The sequence below is a fragment of the Hoplias malabaricus genome, chromosome 4, assembly GCF_029633855.1.
Source record: "Hoplias malabaricus isolate fHopMal1 chromosome 4, fHopMal1.hap1, whole genome shotgun sequence".
NCBI classification, from domain to species: domain Eukaryota; kingdom Metazoa; phylum Chordata; class Actinopteri; order Characiformes; family Erythrinidae; genus Hoplias; species Hoplias malabaricus.
Genome location: NC_089803.1, coordinates 42,567,312 through 42,592,412, shown reverse-complemented (window position 1 = coordinate 42,592,412; position 25,101 = coordinate 42,567,312). Strand labels below are relative to the sequence as shown.

The 25,101-nt window shown below is 39.1% G+C and overlaps 1 protein-coding gene across 1 annotated transcript in view; it reads left to right on the top strand.

Annotated features, from left to right (window-relative positions):
- Positions 1–1,724: 1,724 nt before the first annotated feature.
- cacna2d1a (calcium channel, voltage-dependent, alpha 2/delta subunit 1a) overlaps positions 1,725–25,101 on the top strand; it is a 149,377-nt gene continuing 126,000 nt past the window's right edge. The window contains exon 1 of the mRNA XM_066667263.1: positions 1,725–2,069. Within this exon, the coding sequence (XP_066523360.1) occupies positions 1,975–2,069 (95 nt within the window). The 5' untranslated portion in view covers positions 1,725–1,974. The remainder of the gene's footprint in view (positions 2,070–25,101) is intronic.

Genomic DNA, 25,101 nt, shown 5'->3' with positions numbered 1-25,101 from the left:
AATATCCTTATCTCGATTCATGCTTTTCAAAATTTGGAAGTCTATTTATTGTCTAAAAACCTCCAAAATGCAGGTTTTTCTACCCTGAACAGAGAGTAAAAGCCTAGCATAGCAGACAAAGATACTTTTTCTAAATCATTTACAAGCACGGGGGCTTTTTGTAAACACATTAAACCAGTTTTGAGCATGCAAACAGACTGGAGAGCCAGCAAATGGCGATGAAACAGCCTCATAATTTTATAAAATGTGATTTTTGTCAAAGAAGGCAAAAATATTTTTATTTTTGTGTGTGTTGCATTTTTAATTGTTGTGTTCTCACCTAATGATATCACATTCTCATTTTAATTCTTGTCTTTTTTGTTTTGTTTGCTGTTTTGGTTTTTCCCCTCTGAGCCACCATATTAAAGTTTCTCTCAGGCTGGATGTTTTTGTGAGTAAATAGGGAGGAACATAGATTAATGTAATAGAGTGAAAGTACCTTTTGGTCTCACAAATTTTCTTGAGTAAGTGTATGAATTATTTAAAAAAAACGACTCTAAATAAGTACAATTTATTCAAAGTTACTTAGATACATATATTGGAATTAATGTAGCAGTTTGCTTCTCACAACTGCAGGTGAAGTTAATAAGAGTTTACCTCTACAGTATCAAGGGGTGGGATTAATTAGTCAGCAGATGAACATTTCTTTAAAGTTGATAGATTAGAAGTAGGAAAAATATGCAGGAGTAAGGATCTGAGCCATGCACCTTGACAAAGGCCAAATTGTGGTGGTCATATTATTTTCATCAGAAGATGTCCAAAATTACAGACCTGGAGTGTTCCCAGTATGCAGTGGGCAGTACCTACCTTACCTTCAGGCAATGGTATTCCCTAATGGCAGTGACCTCCTCTTATTTGTAGTAATGTGCATTACCACACCCCGAAGATTGTTCAGAACTTATTTGTAAAACATGACATTTTCTGGAAAATAAGGTCTGATCCATCCATTTCAGTTCAATCTCAGAAATTAAAATGTGTTTAACACTAGAAACGCTGAGTGCCAGCCTTTTGATAACTATAACGTTCTACTTCAACCCTGCTTCTACCCATAAGACCCTAGCTTTTGCATTTCAACCTCGTGATTCCATTTTATTCCAGCAGGTGTCACAAACAATTTAGAAGTCCTGAGGATGGGCCAGGAGTCTGAACATGAGAACAAAGATGAGTTTTAAAAAAGGCAAATCAGACACTACAAGTGCTGAGACACAAGTGTGCTGATTAATATGGTGAAAAACAAAATGGCAGGGAGGGATATTTATGATGGTTTGAGGAAAAATGGTGGTGCAACAGGTAGTGTTGCCTTCACACAGCTCCATGATCCTGGGGTTGTGGGTTCGAGACCTGCTCAGGGTGACTCTGATGAGTTTGTACAACCCACATTTCCGTGTGCTCCGGTTTCCTCCCATGGTCCAAAAATACATGTTGGTAGGTGGATTGGCTACTCAGAAAGCGCCCATAGGTGTGAGTGAATGTGTACCAGTACTGTAGTTTGGAGCTTGGTGAAAATAATAAATCTAAAAATGGGCTGGGGAGGAACCTAAATGTGTTTGAAGCAGCGTGTGTCAGGGGAGTGTATGGTCTGGGAGCTCCTTGTATGGAGCAGAGTGTGGTTGTGGTTGTGATGATCGGGGGGGGGGGGCAGTCTGTAAAGCGATCTGCTCAGTCTGACACACACGCTCCCAGCGCCTCAGACAGGGAGCAGCAGCTCCTTCACCTCCAGAGCATCTCCCTCTAGTTCTCTCAGTTCCATCTTCATAGATCTCTTTTCACTGGAGAGACCAAGAGGGAAAACACCCGTCTCTGAACAGACGACGCGTCAAACACAGGCTTCAAAACTCGTAGTGATTTCGGCGGGAGTCCTTGCTTAAATGTTTTGGTGGATTTCGGACTGTTTGGATGTTCAGTGAATAGGGAACGGTCTCTGTGTCCACAGCCATGGACGCGCTCAAACTCCCGGGCTCTGCTGCTCTCCTTCTCCTGCTCTCTTTGTTCAGTTCTGTCTCTTCTGTGCAGTTTCCAGACTCCAATCTGTAAGTAAACACGCCTCGTTTGACTTTTTTTTTTAAGGAAAGTAGTATAACAACTATATTCGAAGAATGGAGGCTGGCTGAGTTTTCCAGTTGTAGCCGGAAGTGCCCCAGAAGAGAATCGCAGCAGTTGGCAGTTTGTTTTTGTTTTGTTTTTGCTTGTTTCCAGTTTTAGCTGTTAGCCACAAGTTGCTGCTGTTTGTTCGCACCATGAGCTTTGAAGCTCTTGCATGCTTTCGGCAGCGAAATTCATTCACAGCAGTTATTTTCCAATGGTTCGCTACGTACCGTTATCCAAACCTGGCTACAGCAGAACATGAGCTGTACTTCAGCTCAAAACTGAGCTCCCGTCTCAATGCTACCTTGAAAAGAATTAACACTATATACCGGTCTTTTTTTTGACGAGGAAACCATGAATAAATAATAAGTATAAAATAATAATCATTTAAAAATACCCCACTTCTACAACCTGTTCGATCTGGAGAAAGTTATTTTCATAACTGTCACTAATTACCTAAACATCATCTGAATGATGCCGTGAAAACGCTATGTCTTTACGTTTAACTTTACAAGGTTTTTGAAGACAGGTAACGTTAGACATAGGTTTAGTTACGTCCCTCCTGCTGACTGGGAATTTACTGTATTGTTCAAATGTGCCAAAACTGTCCTCTAATACCGTGGAATAAATTGCTGTTTCACAAATAAGATTACATAGCTTCTGGTTTGTTCTACACAAATATCCACAGCTCCTCTTTTAGCTTATCTTCCCCCCATCTTTTAGGGATGTATTTAGAAATATGTATGGAGTTTAGAATTGCTTATTCATAGTTGTGTTAAAGAAGAAAGATATCTGAAGCCTCCACCTGTGCTACAATTTTATTATAAGCTTTAGTTCCTTACAGGAGGAATTTCCATGTGTGTTTTGTGTTTTGCTGTGTCGTATCTTTTACCAACTTAGCAGTGGGATATATATTAGATTTGCACATATGTTTACCAAATGGTCCCTGTTGCACTTTGGGGAAGTGAAGCTCAGCAGGACGCCGAAAGGGTGAATTCATGTTAGCTCCAGCTATCGCATGAGTCTGCTGGTGGCTGTCCTCTGTGTGAATATCATTACAGTTCACTGATTATTCCAACTGTACATAGACTAAGCAGAATTTCTACAGCAAACAGCCACACTAGAAAACGTGGTAAAGCTGACTCACCTCTCCTCTCCTCCTACTTTCAGTGAGGTGTTTTTTTAATCATTTATACAGCGAGACCAAAGCCAGGATTTCATTCATAATCTTTCCTCTTTAGTTCACAGTAAACATAAAGGGCAACACACCAAGAGAAAACCCTGAAGCCATTTCCAGCAGATGAGCAATAACCATATAGTTCTGTTACACATTTTTTATGCACAAGTGACCAGACTTTATGATGACATATTTGACTGGTTTAAAGAACATCATTACTATACCTCAAATTTGTTTCTCTTGGGTTAATCTTTCTAAAAGCTGTCACGTTTGAAGCGTTCACATCATCACAGATCCAAAAAATACCAATTATTTGATGGTACGGTTTTATTTATGCTGATCCTGGATCCCCCAAATTAGAATTAGAAAAATAATTCGAATTTAACATAGGATTTAGAAACAAATGTATTTAGCTTGTAGGATTAGATTTTTCAGTAATCCACATATGGACGCATTCACTTCTTTATATAGTTTGATATGCAGTTTTTCTTGGAAGTTACTCATATTTTGGGTGTGGCAAACTGATCTTATCAGCTTCATAAAGGACTAACACTGACCAGAAAAATGCAGCAGGATAAATTGGACCGTCAGCCAACGGATGCTTTGCTAATGGCAAAAACAGCACTGAATGATACATCAGACCCAAGATTACGTGGAGCTGGGGGTTGTGCTTTGAGAAGGACATCACCCTTGGATCATGACCATACTTGCTGCTATACGTTGTTAGATACTGAAACAACATGATTCAATATCTTATACATTATCTTGTTCATTACTTGCGTTCTAGCTGACAGTGGGCCTAAATCCTTCCCTCATGCTTTGTTTTAAATGACACATGTGTGATGATAATCTTTCAGGACAGTCACTGTGTACTTTTGTCTTTACCAATTAATGTCCATGCCCTTTCTGGGAGGGAGTGTAATTTTCACACCTCTTTTGTTGTAAGAATACCACTGTTTATCCCTCTGTTGCCTCACTTTGCTTTTCTTTACTTTTTTTTTTCCCGTGTCTGAAGCCCTCTGCCCCTCTGTCACAGTGCGTGACTGTATCTTTGTGCCCAGGCTCTAACCTCCACATGCCAGGCTTTGTCTGCTTCAGATGTTCTATGAGTGCATCGCAATTTCTCTTTCCTATCCTCTTTCTTGTTTTTTTATTTATTTATTTATTTTTTTTTTTTTATTATTATTATTTTTTTTTTTGCTCTATTCAGCTTTCTTACCCATGGTCCTTACCCATGGGTGTATTGTAGCACTTGCTGTGCTAAGAGGCAGATGATTAAGATTGTCCAAGTTGAAAAGTCTGATGTCATATATTTATCCCCTCAAACTCCCTCATGACTGCCATGCGGATTGAGGCAAGATGGGCAAGGCCACGTTTGAGGGAAGGTTAAACATTTGCCGTTTTATGCCCATAACAACTCTGCTTTATAGTTGGAGCTTGTGCGATCCTGAAAAATCTTTCTTGTTCCAATGCTCACCACCCTGGATTCTCCATACTGCAAGAGTTCACTGAAACATCCCCATGTCTCTATGTGTCTCCCCAGGGCATGTTTAGTCAGTCTGCTGCAAGTTTTGCTTTTTTTTCTTCCTTTCTTTCTTTTCCTCCGGTTGCCTTTCAGATTCATGCACACTGACTCCTTCAGTGGCACTCTGCTTGGATCAGTGTTCATTAAGTCACTGTGTGTGTCATGGCCCGATCGGGTCCATGTCCCCGCAGACGTGGTGATGGCTCGCTGTCCTGCTTTTGGCTTCTGAAAAAGAGAGCCGGCACCAGGCAGCTGGCCCCATCGCAATACCCACCGCTCTCAGTCTCCCATAAGCACCGTTCTTGCCATGTTCCACCCTGTCTCCATGCCTAATTAGATTTCATGCTTAAGCAGCTAAATAGAGTTGCTTTTTCAGTTGCAATCCCCATGCACAACTAGACAGAATAATGGAAATGTCTACAGAGGGCACAGGCCAATAGTAAACAGAAATGCTCCATGAAATTGGCCAATATATGCTACATCCACAAACGTATTCTTTTGTATCTGCTGTTGTGGGACTGGACAAGTTTTAAACAATCTCGTTAATTCTGCTTTTGAGAAATTGTGTCTCAGTATGATTCAATAACTGCATTTTTCATATTAGATTTCTAGTGTTGGTTTAATATTATTTTGAACCGGTGAGTTTTTTTTAAAAAAAATGCTACAGCATTGCAAAATGAGCCACCGTGCTAATATTAGTTTAATTTCATGCAAGGAAAGTACCACTGGGCAGCACAGTGACACACAACTCCAGGGGTCAAAAGTGTCCATAGGTGTGAGTGACTGTGAGTGTGTGATATATTTGATGGTTTGGCATGCATGTTTCTGCCTTGCGCCTAGCAATCTCAGATAAATAAATCAATTAATATATTATCTGTGTGTCATATTACAGCCACAGAAAATATATATGATTTGAAATCAATATTTTATATAGAACAAAAATGGAGATGCATGTTTTATTTGGACAGTGAAAAAAAATCTGCTAAAATAGAATGCAGACGTATTACTTATACAATGCAAAAAAGAGGCAAAATTAAGCAAAAGAATCTCATTTCAGCAAGTAGTACAGAAGTCAGTAAAAATATGAGCATACATTTCAGTTCCTACTGTCGTCAGTACTTGTCATGATGTCAGGAAGCTGCAAATTCTGCTTGGTTTTTGACTTACTTTTATATGCAACTTGATGGAATAAACAGGATTTATATGCTGTGTTTTCTTTTGTAGTGTGCGGGCACTACTTTATCCATTGTATTTTGCAATGGGCGTGGAGGGTGTTGAACCCCAGTGTTACCTACTAGCATGGATAGATCAATTGGTACATGGGATAACCTCAGATGTGAAAGTAGGATAAATGTGTTTATGTGGCTTTTTTTGGATAGGGAGCTGGCAAATTGCTCGAAACTGCACTCCACAGGAGAGTGAATATTTACAGGTGTATATATAAAGACAGAACTCTGAGCTATCTGACAGCAGCTGGAAGCTATTCATATCTCAAAGCCATTTAGCCATATGGTCTTGGCTGGGAATGAGCACTATCCCTGTTTGGAGGTCCACTATACTCTTATACGCAATGTTGTTGCTAAAAATAGCCACTTGGTGCTGGGTTGTTTTCTTATTCTTTCTCTCAGTTATGTGTGGGTAAGCACATTCTTAAGTGGAGAATATTTATTATTAGTATAATTTAGTATTATTTCTTTATCTTTCTCATTCTCATTTATATATATATATATATATATATATATATATATATATATATATATATATCCTGTGAAATGTGTTTGATAATATAATTGAATAATAAAATCTTTTGAATTAGGATTTTGAATGTGGGATTTTGTAAGTGAAAATCTCTTGTTTCTTGTCAATATTCATCCCACGTCTGTGGAATATTGTGTTTCTTAGGCACCAGTGTTTTAAAAGAAAAGATAAAAGTGCAACAGGCAGATGTTATTACATGTTGTCTATGTTGATTATCTCAACTGACTTTCATTTGTATGTGGAAATTGCATGGAGCTTGAGTACCTGCAGTGAATGCTTCAGTGCTACTACTTGAATTATTTACTGTTTAATTAACCCATACATTTAAAATGCCCCATCTAATTTAACCATGGCTAAGTTCAGTTGATTGTAATGTTGTATTGATTCCAATGTATTGTTACGCCTGCAATGTCTGTAACCGAGTGTGCTTTGGTTTTAATCCTGCGAGAAGCATAGGCCTTGTAGTCTCACACCCAGTGAGACTACCATTCCACCATTTCACCATCACTCAGCAGCCACTTATCCTCACTGCACTAATGGCCAGACTGATGTTAATTGGACATTTTTCTCTTCTAAGGCTGATTTGTCTATTTATATAGTAGATATGGGACATTTTATAGTAGTTTTGTAGTAAAATTTACTCAGACCGAGCAGGAGGAAATGGTCGGAGAGTAGTGTGTGTGTGTGTGTGTGTGTCTTTTAAGAGATAACAGCAAAAAAGAGACAGGTGGTTGTATAGGTGGCCTCAGAATGGACCGGAAGTGGTTTTACAGCTAGTATAGCACTAAGTTTAGTATCTTATTCACCGTCTTGCTAAATTCCACATATGTTGTTGTGTTTTTTTGATGTTTTTGTTTTAAATTTTACTGTTTATTTAATTTTTCTTTGAACGGTGTCCTTGGGTCTATAGAAAGGCACTTGGAATAACATGTATTATTATTTATATATTTTTATTATTTTTTTTATTTATTTATTTTTTTCTGTTTTTGGGATCTTTCGGAACCCAGATTCTGTTACTAAAACAGAAATTAAATAAAACCAAAATGTACTTGTATTGGGCAGCACAGTGTCGCAGTCACACAGCTCCAGGGATCTGGAGGTTGTAGGTTCGAGTCCCACTTCGGGTGACTGTCTGTGAAGAGTCTGTGAGGTGTGTCCGCGTAGGTTTCCTTCGGGTGCTCCAGTTTCCTCCCACGATGCAAAAGCACACGTTGGTTAGTAAATTAGTGACTCAAAAAAGTCCATAAGTGTGTGTGTGTGTGTGTGTGTGTGTGTGTGTGTGTGTGTGCTTTGTCCCTCCTCCAGGGTGTGTCCCCACCTTGCAGCCAGTTATTCCAGGTAGACTCCGGACCCACCACCACCCTGAACTGGATAAGCGGTTACAGACAATGAATGAATGAATAAATGAACTTGTGTTAAAAATGTAGACACTTTTGAGGATTTTATAGCAGATCCAGTATTTACCAGAATTATTGATATCTTGGCTATTATTGAACGTTGCTCTCAAATAAACATACGATTTGGATTCTTTGTTGTGAGAACTCAAACAGCCAATATATCTGCTCTGACTTTTTATACTTGTCTTGCACAGACTCACAAGAATAGAATACATTAAGAATGCTATGCTTAGAAAACACAAAGTGGCCTTGAATGCTTTGAGTGGTCTTTTTAACAACAACTTAACTTCTTGGATAATATGTATGAACAATTTCCAGCTGTCAACTCTGTGCAACAAGCTATTTCTTTTCCTGTAGGGCAGAAAAAATTCCTCATGCAATATTGCATAGTGTACTTCCTATAGTGTACTGCAGAGAATTACAGGCAGTTTTTTTTCAATGTTGATCAGTGTTGACTGCAGCTGTATATTTAACCTTTCCACATGTTAACACACTACTGTTTTCCAGTGTCACACAGTGGGGCAAAGCCAAATGGCTGTAGCACATTAAAGTCATACTAGAGCTTCTTGAATTTGAACACTGGAGGGCCAAACAGCAGTAGCCACTGAAAGGGCAGACACGTTAGATCCTGCAGCCGCAGGTATTGAGGCATCAGCCAGGGGTTTGAACAGTTTCTGCTTTATTCTGTCATGCTTTTCCTGCTGTGAAGCTGATGCCTCGTAGAACACACAAGAGGTCAAGGTGAAGGTACTGTGTTGGGCTCAGTCCAAGGCTGCTACTGATAGAGACGTGCTGATGAAAAGAATGGCAGAGCAAGGGGGAAAGGGGAAGATAGGGGAGACACAGATCTGTGGAGACAGCCACAAATGCCAGGAGGAGGAGATTCATCTTAATGTGTAAAGAGAGCCACAGAGTTCCAACATGTGCTTTACATGCATACATGTGATCCCTCTCTTGCTTTCTCTCTATCTCTCTCTCGCTCGCTCTTTTTTTTCAGCCCCAGACCGCCTGTCACAGAGAGCACATGTTTGGATTTCCAGTTTTTGTATTGCTATTCACTCTGACACAATTCGGCTTCAATCAGAAATTTCCATATCAGCACCTCAGGGAATGCTTGAGTGAAACCCAATCAGTGAGAGACAGAGAGAGAGACAAGAGAGAAAGAGAGAGAGAGAGGCAGGCTGATCGGAGGTTTAAAAGTCTACTTAAGTCCATGTTTTCAGCTCACATACAGATCAATATAAGTCAGAGTAGGGCCTATGTGCTTTGATTTGTTGCATTTGTAGACTGATAATTTTTCTTTTTTCTTCCATAACTATCTATATAGAGAGAGTTTATATAATATTAGTGTATTTATTTTGAATGGATTTAATGACTCATGGTATAGAGGAGGTGTAATTTCATTCATTCATTCATTCATTTATATCAACTTGATGACTTGGATGTCGGGGGCGGCACGGTGGCACAGCAGGTAGTGTCGCAGTCACACAGCTCCAGGGACCTGGAGGTTGTGGGTTTGATTCCCGCTCCGGGTGACTGTCTGTGAGGAGTTGGTGTGTTCCCCCAGTGTCCGCATGGGTTTCCTCCCACAGTCCAAAAAAACACACGTTGGTAGGTGGATTGGTGTCTCAAAAGTGTCCATAGGTGTGTGTGTGTGTGTGTGTGTTACCCTGTGAAGGACTGACGCCCCCTCCAGGGTGTATTCCCTCCTTGCGCCCATTGATTCCAGGTAGGCTCTGGACCCACCGTGATCCTGAATTGGATAAGCGGTTACAGATAATGAATGAATGGACTTGGATGTCCTTGGATGACCTTAATTCAGGGCAACTAAATCCTCATGAGCTCCCCCTGTAAACTACAACTGAAATTCAAGCACTATATTTTATACCTGCTTAAGACAAATATGTAACATTAACAACTAAATCTACCTAAGGAAGAATCCTCTGCATTTAAAGCTTTAAGCAGAAGTGACATTGTTATAAAGCCAGCTGATAATGTTGTCATTTGGAGAAGAGGCCTTTCCAAGAAGAAAGCTCTCGCACAACTTTCCAATTCCAGCTTTTATAGACAGAGCAGCTTTGACATCACTCCCCAACCGACTGAGTATTAATCCTACCATTTCCGCAGGACATCTTCCTGATCCTGCTCAGTGCCTTATCATAGATAACCCTGGGTACAGACATTTTTATATTCTTCTTTAACTTCACAAGCAACACTTCCTCAGTGTTCTTGTGCCTCCTGAACAGAACTTATATTCCAGTTTCTATATGACATATTTTTAACCTTTGGTTCAGTCCTTGAGTACAAATATCAAAAGTCTTTAACTATTCAAATCCGTGAAGATCATTCCATGAAGAACATTTCCATATGGTCATCCCTAATGAAGATGGACTTTATAAGATATACTGTATTTCTAAGATACATTAATGAGATATTTGACATTGCTCCTTGCACATTTGAAAAGCTCCAACTTACAGTTTCTTCCTGCACCACATTGACCCAGGTCTGAAAATTCACATACGACCTACTACTTACAGATTCTCATTCCTATTTGCAGTATGATTCTTTACATCCCAGTTTAGGCAAAACCTAAATCTGTTACTCACAACTACTGAGACTTAAACACATTTGAAGCCACTTTCCTCCAGAAAAATACAAAAATAGTTGAATATTTGTAGTTAAACTCATGTAGTGCCTTTCTTGACACCGAAGGATGCTTTCCAAGCAACACTGCACAGTACACCATTTTATTCAACACTCAGTCAACACACACTGATGAAAAACAGCAGCCAAGCTCACAGAGGAACGACTGTCCGCCGTCACACAAGATAGAGTGCCAATTCATATCTGGGCATACACACATGCAAACATTCATTCACATACACCAGGGCAGTTTTTTAGAGTAGTCGATTCACCTAACCTCCATGTTTTTGGACTGTGGGAGGAAACCAGAGACCCCAGAGGTAACCCATGCAGACATGGAAATTCCACCCAGATGGGACTTAAACCCAAGACCCCAGCACTGAGAGGGAACCGTGCTAAACACCAAGCAACCTATTATCATTATTTTAGATTTTCTAAGGTTATTCAGTTACTTTTTGAGAGAATGGGTGCACTGACCTGTAAACCATCTACTTCTAAAGCAATTTGAATTCCTTTGATACAGTCTAAGAAAAAAGGTACAGTAGAGGTATATTATCGGTCACTAAAGGTACAAACAGTGTAAATGTACTTTTAAATGTATAACATTGATTTTAACGTCCAGTTTTCCATAAAAGTACATTAAATTGAATAATGTGTTTGTAATCTTTCATTATAGAGCTGTGTAAAATAAAAGAACATAAAGTCCTGGACGACTCATGACACAGCAGGTAGTGTCGCTGTCACACAGCTCCAGGGTCCTGGGGTTGTGGATTCGAGCCCTGCTTCGAGTGATTGTCTGTGAGGAGGTTGGTGTGTTCTCCCCGTGTCTATGTGAGTTTTCTCTGGGTGATCCTGTTTCCTGCCACGGTACAAAAACACACATTGGTAGGTGGATTGGTGACTCAAAAGTGTCCATAGGTGTGAGTGTGTGGTTCCGTGATGGAATTGTACCCAGTGATTATTGGGTAGGTTCCGGACCCACTGCAAACCTGAACTGTATAAGCAGTTAACATTTTTTTAGCTTTAGTTTTAAAATATATAATTATAATACAGTATGGTATTATTGTGTTCCTTAGTTAAAGGTACAGATATATACAGGACTGCAAAACGTACCACCACTGACATGAAATACATGATTGGAACAAGTAAGATGAAGGTGGTATTGAATAAAACATGTGGCAGTGTAGCCGGCAAGCATTCCACATGTGCTAAGTAAACTTATAAATACAGCCACTAAAATAGCTCAAAAGAGAATCGGATCGTGTCCTTAGAACAGTACTGAACGATACTGCACTGACCAGTGGAAAACCACAATTAGTGCATCAGAAGCACTTTGCTTACACAGCTGATTAGTCCTCTTTCTGAAAGTGGGTTGCCCTGGAGCAGTTGCACACGATGTCACCATGCTCAATGCCATGCATTAGCTGTAGGGATATAAGGCAAACCCGCAATGGGCTGTTGGAGCAGCAGCATTTGTAATCCAAACTAATGACCCAAAATCAGTACCTGAACGAACACATGTGACTGAATTATACTAAATCTTTCATAGTAGTGTTCTAACATCTAGTGTAAAGCCTTCACAGAAGAGTAGAAGCTGTTACCACAGAACATTGGCACTAACTACAGTTTAACACTCTTGATTCTAGAAGAAATGTTGGATGAACTGGTGCCATGTTGTGTTATTGTTTTAAATGAGATTGCACCTAATCATATGCAAAAGCAATGATGATGGCCATATTAGCACTGGAGGACACAACAACAACAACAACAAAAAAACAGATACATTTACAAATATGGATTATTTATATATTTATTTCACTTATTTTTGAGTCTGCTGCTAGGACTCTGCTTGACTATGATATAAATGCTGACAAGGCAAATGTAAATATCCTCTCCGAGGTTTCATTCCAACTGCCTGGCTTCTCTGCTCATCTCAAACCAGCCTCTGAGGTGTCAGAGAAACATAATTCTAGATAGGATTTTTTTTACTGAACTTGAATTTGTCACCTCTGTGGAAAAGTAGAGGATGAGTGTTATTAAACCTGCGGAGCATCTAATAATACACTAAACTCAACATCGCTGGCCATCCCCAATGTCACAGTGACTTTGTCTGCTTTCCCTTTAGTATGTTCAACCTGGTTGAAATGTAGCAAGGCTGTTGTGCTAGATTTGGTGGAGAAGGAGAATTTGGGACACGGCGGAGTCAGAATGTGTTGCTGCTCACGCGCTGTGATCTCAGTGTCATGGTGTCACGGCCATCTCTTCAGGGGAAGGTAACACAGAAAAGAATGTGATCAGGGTGTGATTTGTATGGTCTGACAACCTGCACAGACTCACACACACGCTCTCTCCTGTCTAACCCTTTGGCGAGTGTCCCTGTGAAATGGGGAAAAAAAATCAATTTCTTCCTCTTATTCCTTGCAAAAACACTGTCCTTAACATAAAGCCACTGGACAGCTCAACGGTGGAAGACACCAACTTCCCAGTTCTGTCACGTTAGATGCTTTCATTGGCTAGAATTAAGCTGAGAGATGGGGGAGAGGGAGGACCATCCTCCCCACCCAGAGAGTACAAGGCCTATTGACCTCTCTTTTGCGATCTTGGACTCTCTTGTGAACTTGTGATGACAGAGCCAGTGCTAAGACAGTTCAGCAGCTCAGAAGCACTTTAACTACTTTTTAAATGAGGTACAATACAGAGCATATATTCAGAGCACAGGTAATTTACAAGAACATGGTTCTGCATAACACCCTGAATGCTTGAAGAATATTTTCATGATTAAAGGGTTCTTTCCTTTATGAAGGGGTTCTTCAGATTGATGGAGATTTTGTTATAGATAGTGCCATACAGAACCCTTTTCTAAAAGGTGCTATATAGAACCATCTATAGCACATTCTCCATCTGAAGAACCCCTTCATAATGGAGAGAACCCTTTAATCATACAAAAGGTTCTTCACATGTTGAAAGTTCTATATAGAACCATTTCCTTTAATAGAAAAATGCTTGTAGAACCATCATTATTAGGTGTGTATGAAAAAAGGGTTTATGACTGGTTTAATCAATTAAAGGAACATTAGGTAGAATTTTTACAGCTTCTAAATCATTGAGATGTTTCAGTGGTCTGTAATATGTAGAAAAGAGCCTCTGTCATTGCTACTCTGAGATCAGCACTGCAGAAACTACGTTATGCAACTATTGAAGGAGGGTAGGAACCAACCCCTTGTCCTTTATTTCAAGACAGTGCTGTAAAAGTGAATTACACTCTTCAGCTGCAGGGGGAGCCCATGAGCACCAATACCTAATTATACCTAATGATAATTTAACTGCCCAAAAATGGCAATAACAAAACATGGTTACAGTTTACACTCATGAGTCACTGCTGTACCTCTACACACCAGCTTCCAATCTAGAGTATGTTTTTTAGCAGGAATTTATAGAGTCATTTTCAGAAGGAGGAATATTAGTGGTATTTATCTCATTGTAAGCAGTAATAAAGCTCACTCATTGCCGTTTTGAACCCCGCTAGATAATTGGCCGCTGTCTCTTCCTCTGCTCCTTTATTTTGTTCACAAATTACACCCTTAGTAAGCGATAGAGCAGGAGAGAAAGAGCCAGAACCTTTGTCTTCACTTCCTTGTGTCAGGTTGCTTATTAAAGTTAGACTCTTCTGTGTTGCCTCTTATTTCTCCCAGAGACTCAATTAAATCCCCTGCATCAGCTTGGCTATGCTTTCATGTCACTCTTATCTGTTTCTAAGAGCACATTAAAAGGCTGAATTACATCTATTAAGGCGGATTTGAGGTTTGAGAGAGAGGAAGAAAGGTAGGGAGAGGGACGATGGCTTCCCTAAGGTGAAACTCATTGCTTTGGTTTTGCATGTGTGCTTGAGATTTCCCCTCATTGGCTCTGCTCCATTTTGTCACTTCTGACAGTATTTTGAAAGATGCAGTGTGGATATGGGAACAAGCTTTGAGTGCTGAGACTACTATAACTCGGTAAACGTCTGCAAAGCAAGTCTCAGGAGCTGATATTAAAGTGCCTGGAGCTTAGCGTCGCCGTCTAAGCATGAATGTACACACAGAGGTAGGCTTGAGCGGATGTAGCCATGAGTTATCTGCTCTGAGCTGAGAGCGCAGCCATGTCAGCAATGTTGGCGACACTTCCACTTCAGAACTGATGGAGGATGCGAGATTGCAAGTTATACAGCATACAGTACTTAATACAAGCAGATGTAAGCAGGCCAAAAATATCATTGCTGTCCAAAAAAAATCAGCTTGTTATGTTTTTACATCAAGTTTGCACAAGCTGCTATGTATCCTGAAAATTTCATGATATATGAAGCAACAGAACTGCGCCAAATTGAGTTGAAATTACTTGCACTAAAGAAACTTTAAGCTAATATTTCCACCAAAATGTAACAAACAAACCTCACAATTTCTCTATACGTTTCTATGCAGTATTTTTATGACGACTCCCGTGAAGAGCTAGTGATGCAGTGGGTGGTTTGGGTACTCATTGTCTGGGCTCAATGAGTAACCATAGATGTTAAGGGTAGCTGGTTGCTGATCAGATCATAAACGGCCACAGCAACCTTAGGGTGTAGCTGTAGGATTGGAACAATGAAAATTGTGTGTCTGCCAGTAGGAAGAGAGTGTGGTGGGCCTTATGTGAAGCTCTAATGGATTGGCATAGGATATTTTACATCTTATCTTGTGTATGATTATAATGAGATGAAGAATCAAATTGCTTTGTGGTCCCTAAATATATCAGATTGTGCTCCATAGAGCAGGTCCCCACATGAAAGCACCATGACCACTAGGTATGAGTATAACTATTGTTTCATTGTAAGATGAAGAACAATCATAGCAGAAAATTACTGTTTTTTCCTTTAAAATTTAAGAGAGTGTATTAAGATGTTGGAGGCATCCCTTCCTGCAGTCAGCACACACCAAAGGGCTATGTGTGTGTTTGTGTCTTTGTGCGTGCTTGATTTTGTCTGCTCTTCAGGGTCTAATCTATGAGGCTGAGTGGTTGTGAGGTCCCTATGGCAACAGACAGTGTGAGCTTTACTTAATAGGACTTAAGCGTTCATGGGAGGGTTTTCATTGGCACATTAACAAGGGCTTCAGGTGTTTTATTTTTTTTATTTTTTATTTTTTTATTGACTATGAAAGACATACACAGAGTGCTGCTGACAAGTTCAAGGAAAAGGCACCAACCCTTCATCATGACTCACTTTGTTTTCATCACTGGAGCTCTGTCGTATGATTTTTGCTTTGGTTTGTTTACAAATTAATTTTTGCCTCCAAATATGTCATATAATAACATTATGTTGTATATTTGTATGGAGGCCGGGGGGTGGGGTGGTTACAAAACATCATAATGCATCAATTATAAATGCATTTTTTACATTTTTACATGGAAAAAGTTCATTGGTCTGCTGCCACTGCTCAAAATGGCAACTGTGAGACCTTTGATGGTATGAAAGAAGGAAAAAAAAAAATGGAAAGGGATGGATGAGAAGAAAGACAAAAGAAGGCAATAAAGAGAGGATATGTGAAGAGAAAGGACAAGGAGAGGAGACAGATTAAAAAAGTAGAGAATATAGCACAAAAAGAGAACTAGGTGAAGATTGCAGTGGAAAATGGGAAAGGAAAAAAGAGTACAGACCAACCAGAAGAGAGGAGAAAAGAGAATAAAAAAGCAGCTGAAACATGAGAATAGTAGGACATACAGAGTACGAGATTAGAAAATGGGAGAAATGAGAAGAAAGGTGAAGAACTAAAAAAAAAGTTGGAATATAAAAGAGAGTTAAGGAGAAGAGAACAGAGCAGAAGTGGAAAGACAAAGGGAAAATGTGAGGAGAAAAGAATGTAATGAAGTACAGTGACAGGAAGAGATTTGAGAAGAGATATGGCTTGAGATTAGGAAGGGTTAAGTGAGAGAGCAAGACAGAGGGAGAGAAAAAAAAAGGAGAAGAAGGGGGAGATGGCTGCAGCTAGGGGTCAGAAACCAGCACTCTGCCTGTGACTCACACGCTCTATTTTCGGACACAGCTGTCGTTCTGTCGGACTGGCTACTTGAAGAATTAGCTCTGTATTGTGGCCCATCAGCAGCTGCTCATACCTCATCTCCAGTCTCTATGGATGCTAACGTTAACAATTGTATCCTGGGCCCATGAAAGTGAAATTGTTTTCTATCTTGGTGCTTTGGAATCACTGTGTGTTTAGATTGTTATGTGGTGGCCATCTTCCCTTATAAGCAGTCCTCATCTGACCCCACTGTAAACCAGCCGCACCTGCCCCTCTGACCTTTGGCCTTTTGCCATAATAAGCGTCCCTCGGGACTTCAACGCTCCTTCATGGGACTGACAGCTGTGACCGTGCCAGAGACTCTCTCACTGCTGCAGAAAAGAGAGAGATGTCCAGTCCAGTTGGCCAAAGCATTGTCTAATTGTGTCATTAATACTTAAGTGGCTGGTGTGTTTCTCAGTTCTCTGGATGGGGATGTGTCACACTTTTTTGACCTGCACAATACAATTAAACACATTCCTGTTTGTGTGTGATCATTGTGTCCTCCTTGTTGTACATCTTCAAACATATCCCACTGCGATTTTTTTTGTATTGATCAAAAATTGATTGGATTGTAAAAAAAAAATGGTGCTGGTGTCTGGGCTGTGGACACATAATATCATCCACTAGTTTTGACAAATATAAAGAAAAAACAATCACTTTTGAGTGCATATGCATATTAATTTGGGCATCTGGAGGTCCTACCAACCTCCCTCTTTTTTTGGCTGCCTATATCAGAAAACGTGGTTAAACGAGTTATTCTAATGCTGCTTTTTATATAAAGTACCACCTCCTATTCTGAGTCTCTCCAATTACTTTGCTGGACCTGGGCTTATGTAGGTGCACAAGGATGTGGTTAAATGAAGTAACACAAACAACAAATGAGGAGAAATAAGTATACTAATAACTTACAAAGAAAACAAGAGTGGAGAACAAAAAGAACCAAGCAAAAATGCATAAAAGACAGCTTCACTCCTCCCTCTTTAATCCCAGGCTCTTGTCCTGAACTGAGCTGTGGTTCATTCTCATTTAAAGGAACAGGTACTGAATCCAGTTATTCTGAACAGGGAGATTTGGTCCTCAGAGGTGCTGTATTGTTTAATCCTTGTAGTGTATTGATCAAAGCATGCCAAAGACATTACTTTAAAATCCCAGGGCTGTATTTTGTTCTATTTAAGCTGTCCCCAGGCACTTTCAGTCTGTGACATTCTCAGAAATCTTGGCAACCAGAAGCCCCCAAGGACATGGCCCTGATCAGTACAGCATCCCTGATTTATACCTTGTTTTCATGTGTTTTGAATGTGTCTCTAATGACTATAAATGCTAAGATTTTATGACTTGAGGAATGTGACTTTTTTATATCCATGTCTCCCTGTGGTTATCCTGTATTAAAAAGGTGCCATGAATCTTTGTTCATGTGCAAACTGTTTACGGCAACGGTCCACAGTCCTTTTAATCAAAGGGTCAGCTCATTGTTTTTAGTCTTTCATGGAGGCTGAACTGTAGGTGAAAAACAAAACATAATGGGGAAAAGGAAACCCAAAAAACCTTTACTGTGTTATAATGGACTTTTGAATCAAATGGCCCTTAAACATAATCTTAGATCCACCGTTGATATCCTGGACTTAGAGCCAGTTTTTTTTTCTTTGATATTATGCCAGATATGTTTCAGGATGCAAGAGTTACTTATGCTGGTATAGTGTGATTATGGTGGGAAAGAGTTCACTTTCTCTTTCACCAGTATTTGTTCTTAAAGTTATTTTTTTTCATTCTGTTCCTAGTAGTTTTACTTCAAAGTTATAAAGTAGTTAAGAGATTGGTTAAATGGGCTCTGGTTGGAAGACCCTGGTTTAGAGTATACGTACATCAAGCTCAGCTTATAAACAATCGGGGGAGGAAATGACAAACGAAGCTATGCAGCTATTTTGGTCTCTGCTGGAATGATTAAGTGGTCCTTTTTCTGTTAGGGATACTATATTTTTCACACTCACCTGTGAAAAATATAGTTGTGTGTTATGTGATCACCTGTGTCCCTGACCACCTCCAAAGTGGTTTAGATGGGTTTGGGTGAAAGGATCACAGGGTGTCTCCAATACGAACTGGATCCCATTCAATTCTGAACCCATTCATCCTTATAGATGATTAGATTTTCACCATTAATTAAATGTATTTAAGGAAATGTCTACAATTATAGGGAGCTCCATGTCTTTAAAATTGGAATGGTATGTTTGAGAAAAAAATGACTCTTGACAAATATAAAGAAAAACAATCACTTTTGAGTGCATATGCATATTAATTTGGGCATCTGGAGGTCCTACCAACCTCCCTCTTTTTTTGGCTGCCTATATCAGAAAACGTGGTTAAACGAGTTATTCTAATGCTGCTTTTTATATAAAGTACCACCTCCTATTCTGAGTCTCTCCAATTACTTTGCTGGACCTGGGCTTATGTAGGTGCACAAGGATGGGGTTAAATGGAGTAACACAAACAACAAATGAGGAGAAATAAGTATACTAATAACTTACAAAGAAAACAAGAGTGGAGAACAAAAAGAACCAAGCAAAAATGCATAAAAGACAGCTTCACTCCTCCCTCTTTAATCCCAGGCTCTTGTCCTGAACTGAGCTGTGGCTCATTCTCATTTAAAGGAACAGGTACTGAATCCAGTTATTCTGAACAGGGAGATTTGGTCCTCAGAGGTGCTGTATTGTTTAATCCTTGTAGTGTATTGACTCTTGTTGGTAAGTGGCTGGAGTTTAACTTTTCTGTAAGTTTTTATTCACTGTAATGCAGTAAAAATTACCCACCTATGAAGCAGGAATAGAGCAATATCCTCATCTCGGTTCATGCTTTATAACGTTTGGAGTTGTCTCCTTTGTCTAAAAAAACCTCCAGATACGATTTTTCTGCATGAGCAGAGAGAGTGAAAGCCTAGCAAAGCGGACAGAGACATTTTATTTTTTTACCCATTTACAGACTTATTAAAGAAGGCCATTACAATTTGTAATCACAATGAGTCATTCAGTGAATCAGCATTAACACAGATTTAAGAAAGAATGAGAAAAGGAAACTTTTTTTTTTTAAATCAATTAAAGAAATTAATAATGTTCCCCATCCAGGGTGTGTTCCCGCCTTGTGCCACCATGATCCTGAACTGGATAAGTGGTGTCAGACAATGAATGAATGAAAAATTAATAATGTAATGTAAATGCAATAATAAAATAGGCTGGTGCCCAGTCAGCTACTTATTATGTTATTTATACACACTGTTTATTTTAAGGCTCTCTGTAGTTGGTCAACATTTTCCTTAAAGGTGTGCTTTTATTTAGCGTTTTATTTACTGACTATATTCACATTATGGTTTTAGCTCTCACCCAGATCCACATACACTGTTGCAGAAGTAGGCTAATGCAGGGTGAGGCATCTCGCCCAAGTATAGTGATGATCAGTTTCTGTCTGAACTTTTTAATGATATACACAGAAAAATATGTTATGATTTTATTGAATGTAATCTATCATCATATTACACACATCTATAGTGTAAGACAGCAGCTATATTTTGACTGTAAAGGCAAAAGCAGCTTCAAGGGCAGTGAAGTGTAAAAGACAGAGGGAGAAAGAGAGAATGTTTTGATGTGGGATGGTTAAAATGGGAACAGTATGTTGTGTAAGAGAGGACTGTTAGAGACACAAGCGACTCAGTGGACTCACTGACACACTCCAGGCCTGAAGCCCTCACAGCCATCCAAGCAAAGTGGACACAATGATTCTCCACTTTTCTCATTCCTATTTCCTTTCTCTGCCTATTTTATTCATCCCCTATTTTGTTTATTTAAGTATTTGCTTAGTGGAATAAACAGTCATTGTTCTTGACTTATCTCAGCTCTTTGGATGACTACAGCATCTCTCTTTCTCTCTCTTTCTCTGTCTCTCTCTCTCTCTCTCTCTCTCTCTCTCTCTTCATTATCCACTTCTCTCTTAACTAACAGTGAATCTACAGCAGGCCATATTGGGTCACTTCCCTCCTTCCTATTTTATAATTCTCTCAGAGCGGGGAGGGGATGTTGGGGGATGTTATCTTCGTTTTTCCATCCACTCCTCCAACTTTCCATCTCCTTGTGCTGCTGCTGTGCTTCATTCTACTGGTCAAATTTTATTTCATCTACAGAATTTATCTTTTAGGCTAAATTCTTTATGCACGGTATGAACATTCATTAACTGTGGCATTCCGTCTCCAAATCACTTTTGCAGAAGAGCAGTTACACAAGTATTCAGTCAACACCTTGAAAACTCTTTTAGACATTAACACAATTTGTAGTCAATATTTTATTTTATTTTTTTCAAATAAACTGACAGAATTTTGCCCTGCAACCCACATTATTGTCAATATGAGTTGATAATGGTTAATAGGCACTTTCAATTCTGTCATGTACTTATGTGGGTTGTGGATAATTTCCTGTAAGTGATACTTTTGATAAATGGATTTGGTGCACAGACATTATGAGTTCCACAGATTGCTTACATGTTGATTTTAAATTACTGGTATTTACAGTAATGGCGAAGTGCAGTATTCAAAGACAAGTTTAACCTGCTGTACTTACAAGAGAAAACTTTATGAAAATGTCACAATGCCACAAGCACAGTATTTATTCTTATTTAATTACCCCTGTTACAAAATATAGTATATGTTTAAGGGACATTGTTATTTAAAGTGTAAACTGATTCTTTATACTAAAGAATTTATACTAAACTGTATATGACTGGCATTTTGTGAAAGAAATCAGATATTTTCTCTTCATTCATTATCTTCAACAAAGAAAAACGGTGAATTTACATGAACACATTCACTTGAGTGTGACTCCTTATCCAGATCAAGGCCTCAGTGTATCTGGAGCCTACCTGGAATGACTGGGCTCAAGGCAGTACCCTGGAGCTGTGTCCTGTTGCACAATGTTTATGCTTTACATGCACATATAATTCAATTTTAGTAATTTCATAATGAGAAACTTTGTCTACATGAGTGACTCAGTAATCAGATTTTTCTAAATACAGGACTATAGCATGGACCAATAAACACACAACAGCAAAACTTTCATTCGTTCATTCATTCATTCATTCATTGTCTGTAACCGCTTATCCCCTGAACCTACCTGGAATTACTGGGCACAAGGCAGGAACACACCCTGGAGGGGGCGCCAGTTCTTCTCAGGGCCACACACACACACATTCACTCACACACTCACACCTACGGACACATTTTGAGTCACTAATCAATCTATCAATGTGTGTTTTTGGACTGTGGGAGGAAACCCACGTGGACACAGGGAGCATTCCAACTCCTCACAGTCACCCACAAGCCCAGGACCCTGGAGCTGCTGCGCCACCGTGCCATCCCAAAGCAAAACATGACCAAAAATATAAAATATTGTCACTGTCCAATTAAAATCATGTACCTCCCAAAATACTGACTTTACAGGAGAAGGAAAAACCTTTTTAATCTTAAATGGAAGTCAATGTAAATAAATTGCTCATCACTTGTATCAAGGGGTTTTTACTTCTTTTTCAGGTGCTCCTCTATTTTTATTTCAGTCTGTATCAACCATGTCTGTATTTTGTCCCCTACTCCCATGAGAACATTACAGTCTGACTGACCAACTGAATTCTCACCTAACTCAGCCCTTGTCTGGTCATTTTAGTCTTGTCCAGATGCAATGATTTTCAAGACTGATGTTGGCTTATATTGGAAAAAAAAGATTTCTGACCTCTGCTACTGACTGTATTTAGTCTTCTAGTGTGCAGACCCAAAATAGGCGATCCTGTATTGCAAAACATAAAAGTTTGGGGTTTGAAGAGTCACTCAAACATTTACTCTGTCTGGCTGGTAAATCTTCAAGTGTATACATTACTTGGGAGAGCATTATCTGGAGGAAAAAGAAAGAAAATTCTTCTTCAGTGCCCCTTCACCTATATGATCACAAGCTGCAAATATCTGGAACATACTAGAAACTCCCTTGGCCTGTAGTTAATTAGCTGTAGGTAATTAGTTTTGTCACTGAGGATGAAAATGTCTAACTACAGACGTCTTCCTGAAAAACATATCAAACCCAAATAAGGCTTTTGAGTACTTAGAAGTTTATATGACTCCAAACTCTACAAAAATATGTGGTAGTGATTAGCGATTGCAAGAAGATAATATCATCTTCTATTTTGGCACATTCACAGATGTAGAAAACAGAAGAATTCAGAGAGAGCATACTCACGTGCTGAGTAACCTGATTACAGAGCTAAAACCCAGGTCTCTTTATTGAATTTCTTGAAATCTGATAATGGCTTTAGCACGGCCTGTGAAAGTGGGGTATGCTGCCCACATGATGTTTTGTATAATCATATCAATGCCAGAATCTGAATGAGATTGAATTATTAGTATGCATGTAAACACACTCAGTGATCACTTCGAGATATAAGAGCTCTGAGGCCAGAAATTACTTGAGAGAGCTGTTTTTATTTTTATTTTTTGTGTGTGTGTGAATCATTTGCAAATCTCTGTGTTCAAATAACACATTGAATATCAAAATGAACAGAATTTTCTATTCTCAATATCATCGCATTGTAAACCTATCCCTGATAGCCTAAGTACCTGCTGAGATTTGAGGTCAGGGACAGTTGTAAGCTGATCAAATAATTAATTTACCCTTATGCTTTTAAAGCAGGTCTAAAAGCTTACTGCTAAAAATATCATGTATAAGGGAGATAAATCTTGGGCTGCATATGTGTATACTCTGCGGTGACTATAGGTGCTTCTATGAACTGTGAAAGCAAATATTTAAGACTCATGTAAATGTGAAACATGTCATCTTGCAGTAACCCAGGAAAATGGGCCATCCTTTACTCTTTATTAAGAGTCTTTATAAAGAACATAAGAACAATATACACTACCTTCCTTAACATGTTCCTGCTGGTGAAATACTAACTACATTTGTTTGACTCAATATTTGTGGACATTTCCTGATGCAACATTTTTTTCATAAATGAAGGTTGTTAGATGGGAGTTTATTCCCTTCTACTTTTATGGTAAGGGATTAAACAATGCTGTGAAAATGGGATTCAGAGTTGGTATCTATTCACAAGAGCATTATTGAAGTTGGGTACTGATATTGGATGGTTAGTTTTGGATCACAAAGGTTGCTGTAGCTCATCCCAGAGGAGGTCTATAACTCTAGAGAACACAGTTCCTCTGCTCCAAATACCTATGCTGTGGGCTTTGTATTCTCCAGCCCAAATTTGCTAATAAAGAGTACAGTTTTGTCCAAGTAAGTAAACAAGTAAAATGTATTTCTAAAACACATTTAAAATCAGCATATTTTGACCAAAGTGTTGTACAAAATAAGCAAAGAAATACAGAAACAGATACAACATTAAAGACAAGAGACAGACATGGCAGGCATGTAACATAAATAAAAGATACCTACAGGACTATCCACAGGTCTGCTCGTTTGTAAAGATGTATTTTAAGACGTGATTTAAAAACAAACAGATGTGTGTGTGGCGCGTATCAGGAGGTTCCATGATTTTTATTCATATAAAAATCATTAAGTCATACTTAAGCTCCAATTGTGCTGTTTAAATCTCTGTTATAAGGGTTTTAGGATTCTGCATTTTATACAAGAAATGTAAAAGAAATGGAACCTGCTATTTTTATCTTTGCAACATGCTGTGACCTTGATCAATGTCCATTTCTCATAAATTCAATGAAGTCTTCCGATGTATTACACTGATTAAATCTGAAGTACTTTTACTTCATTCGTAAAAGATGCATGGCTCGGGAGTGCACACAATGTACACAAATTAGCTTTCTACAACCTGACCTTCAGGGTCAGCTACAGAGACAATTGCTCTTGCATGCATGAATCAAGCTGTTGGGACAGCTGGTGTCGTTTCTTGATTATCTACCATGAATCATGTGATTAGTTTAGAATGTGGACATTTGTTTTCATCGGAGTGTGTTGCTTTCTAATCAGACTTATCCCACAGATCATCTCTCAGCTCCAGGGATTCGTGCTGGCTAACCATATCTGTCCTTCAGCACACTTTGTTTGTTTTGGAACAGGCCACCAGTGTCCCGATAAGTGAACTGTTCAATATTTCATACATCATCAACACACCTTTTGCAAATTTAAAAAAGCAATACAGTAAGTGCAAAAAAATTACATGTTAACAAACCTGCCCAAGTTGAACTTTAATAGTGTATTTGATTCTACAGTTTGATGTGATAAAGTGAGCAAAGTGTGAAATACATTTATTGTGAAATACTTGTCACTGTATATGCACTGATCAGCAATAACATTATGACCACCTTTATTTTCTCAGTAGCACTTTTGGCAGCTGTGGCCTGAAGGTTAGTGAACC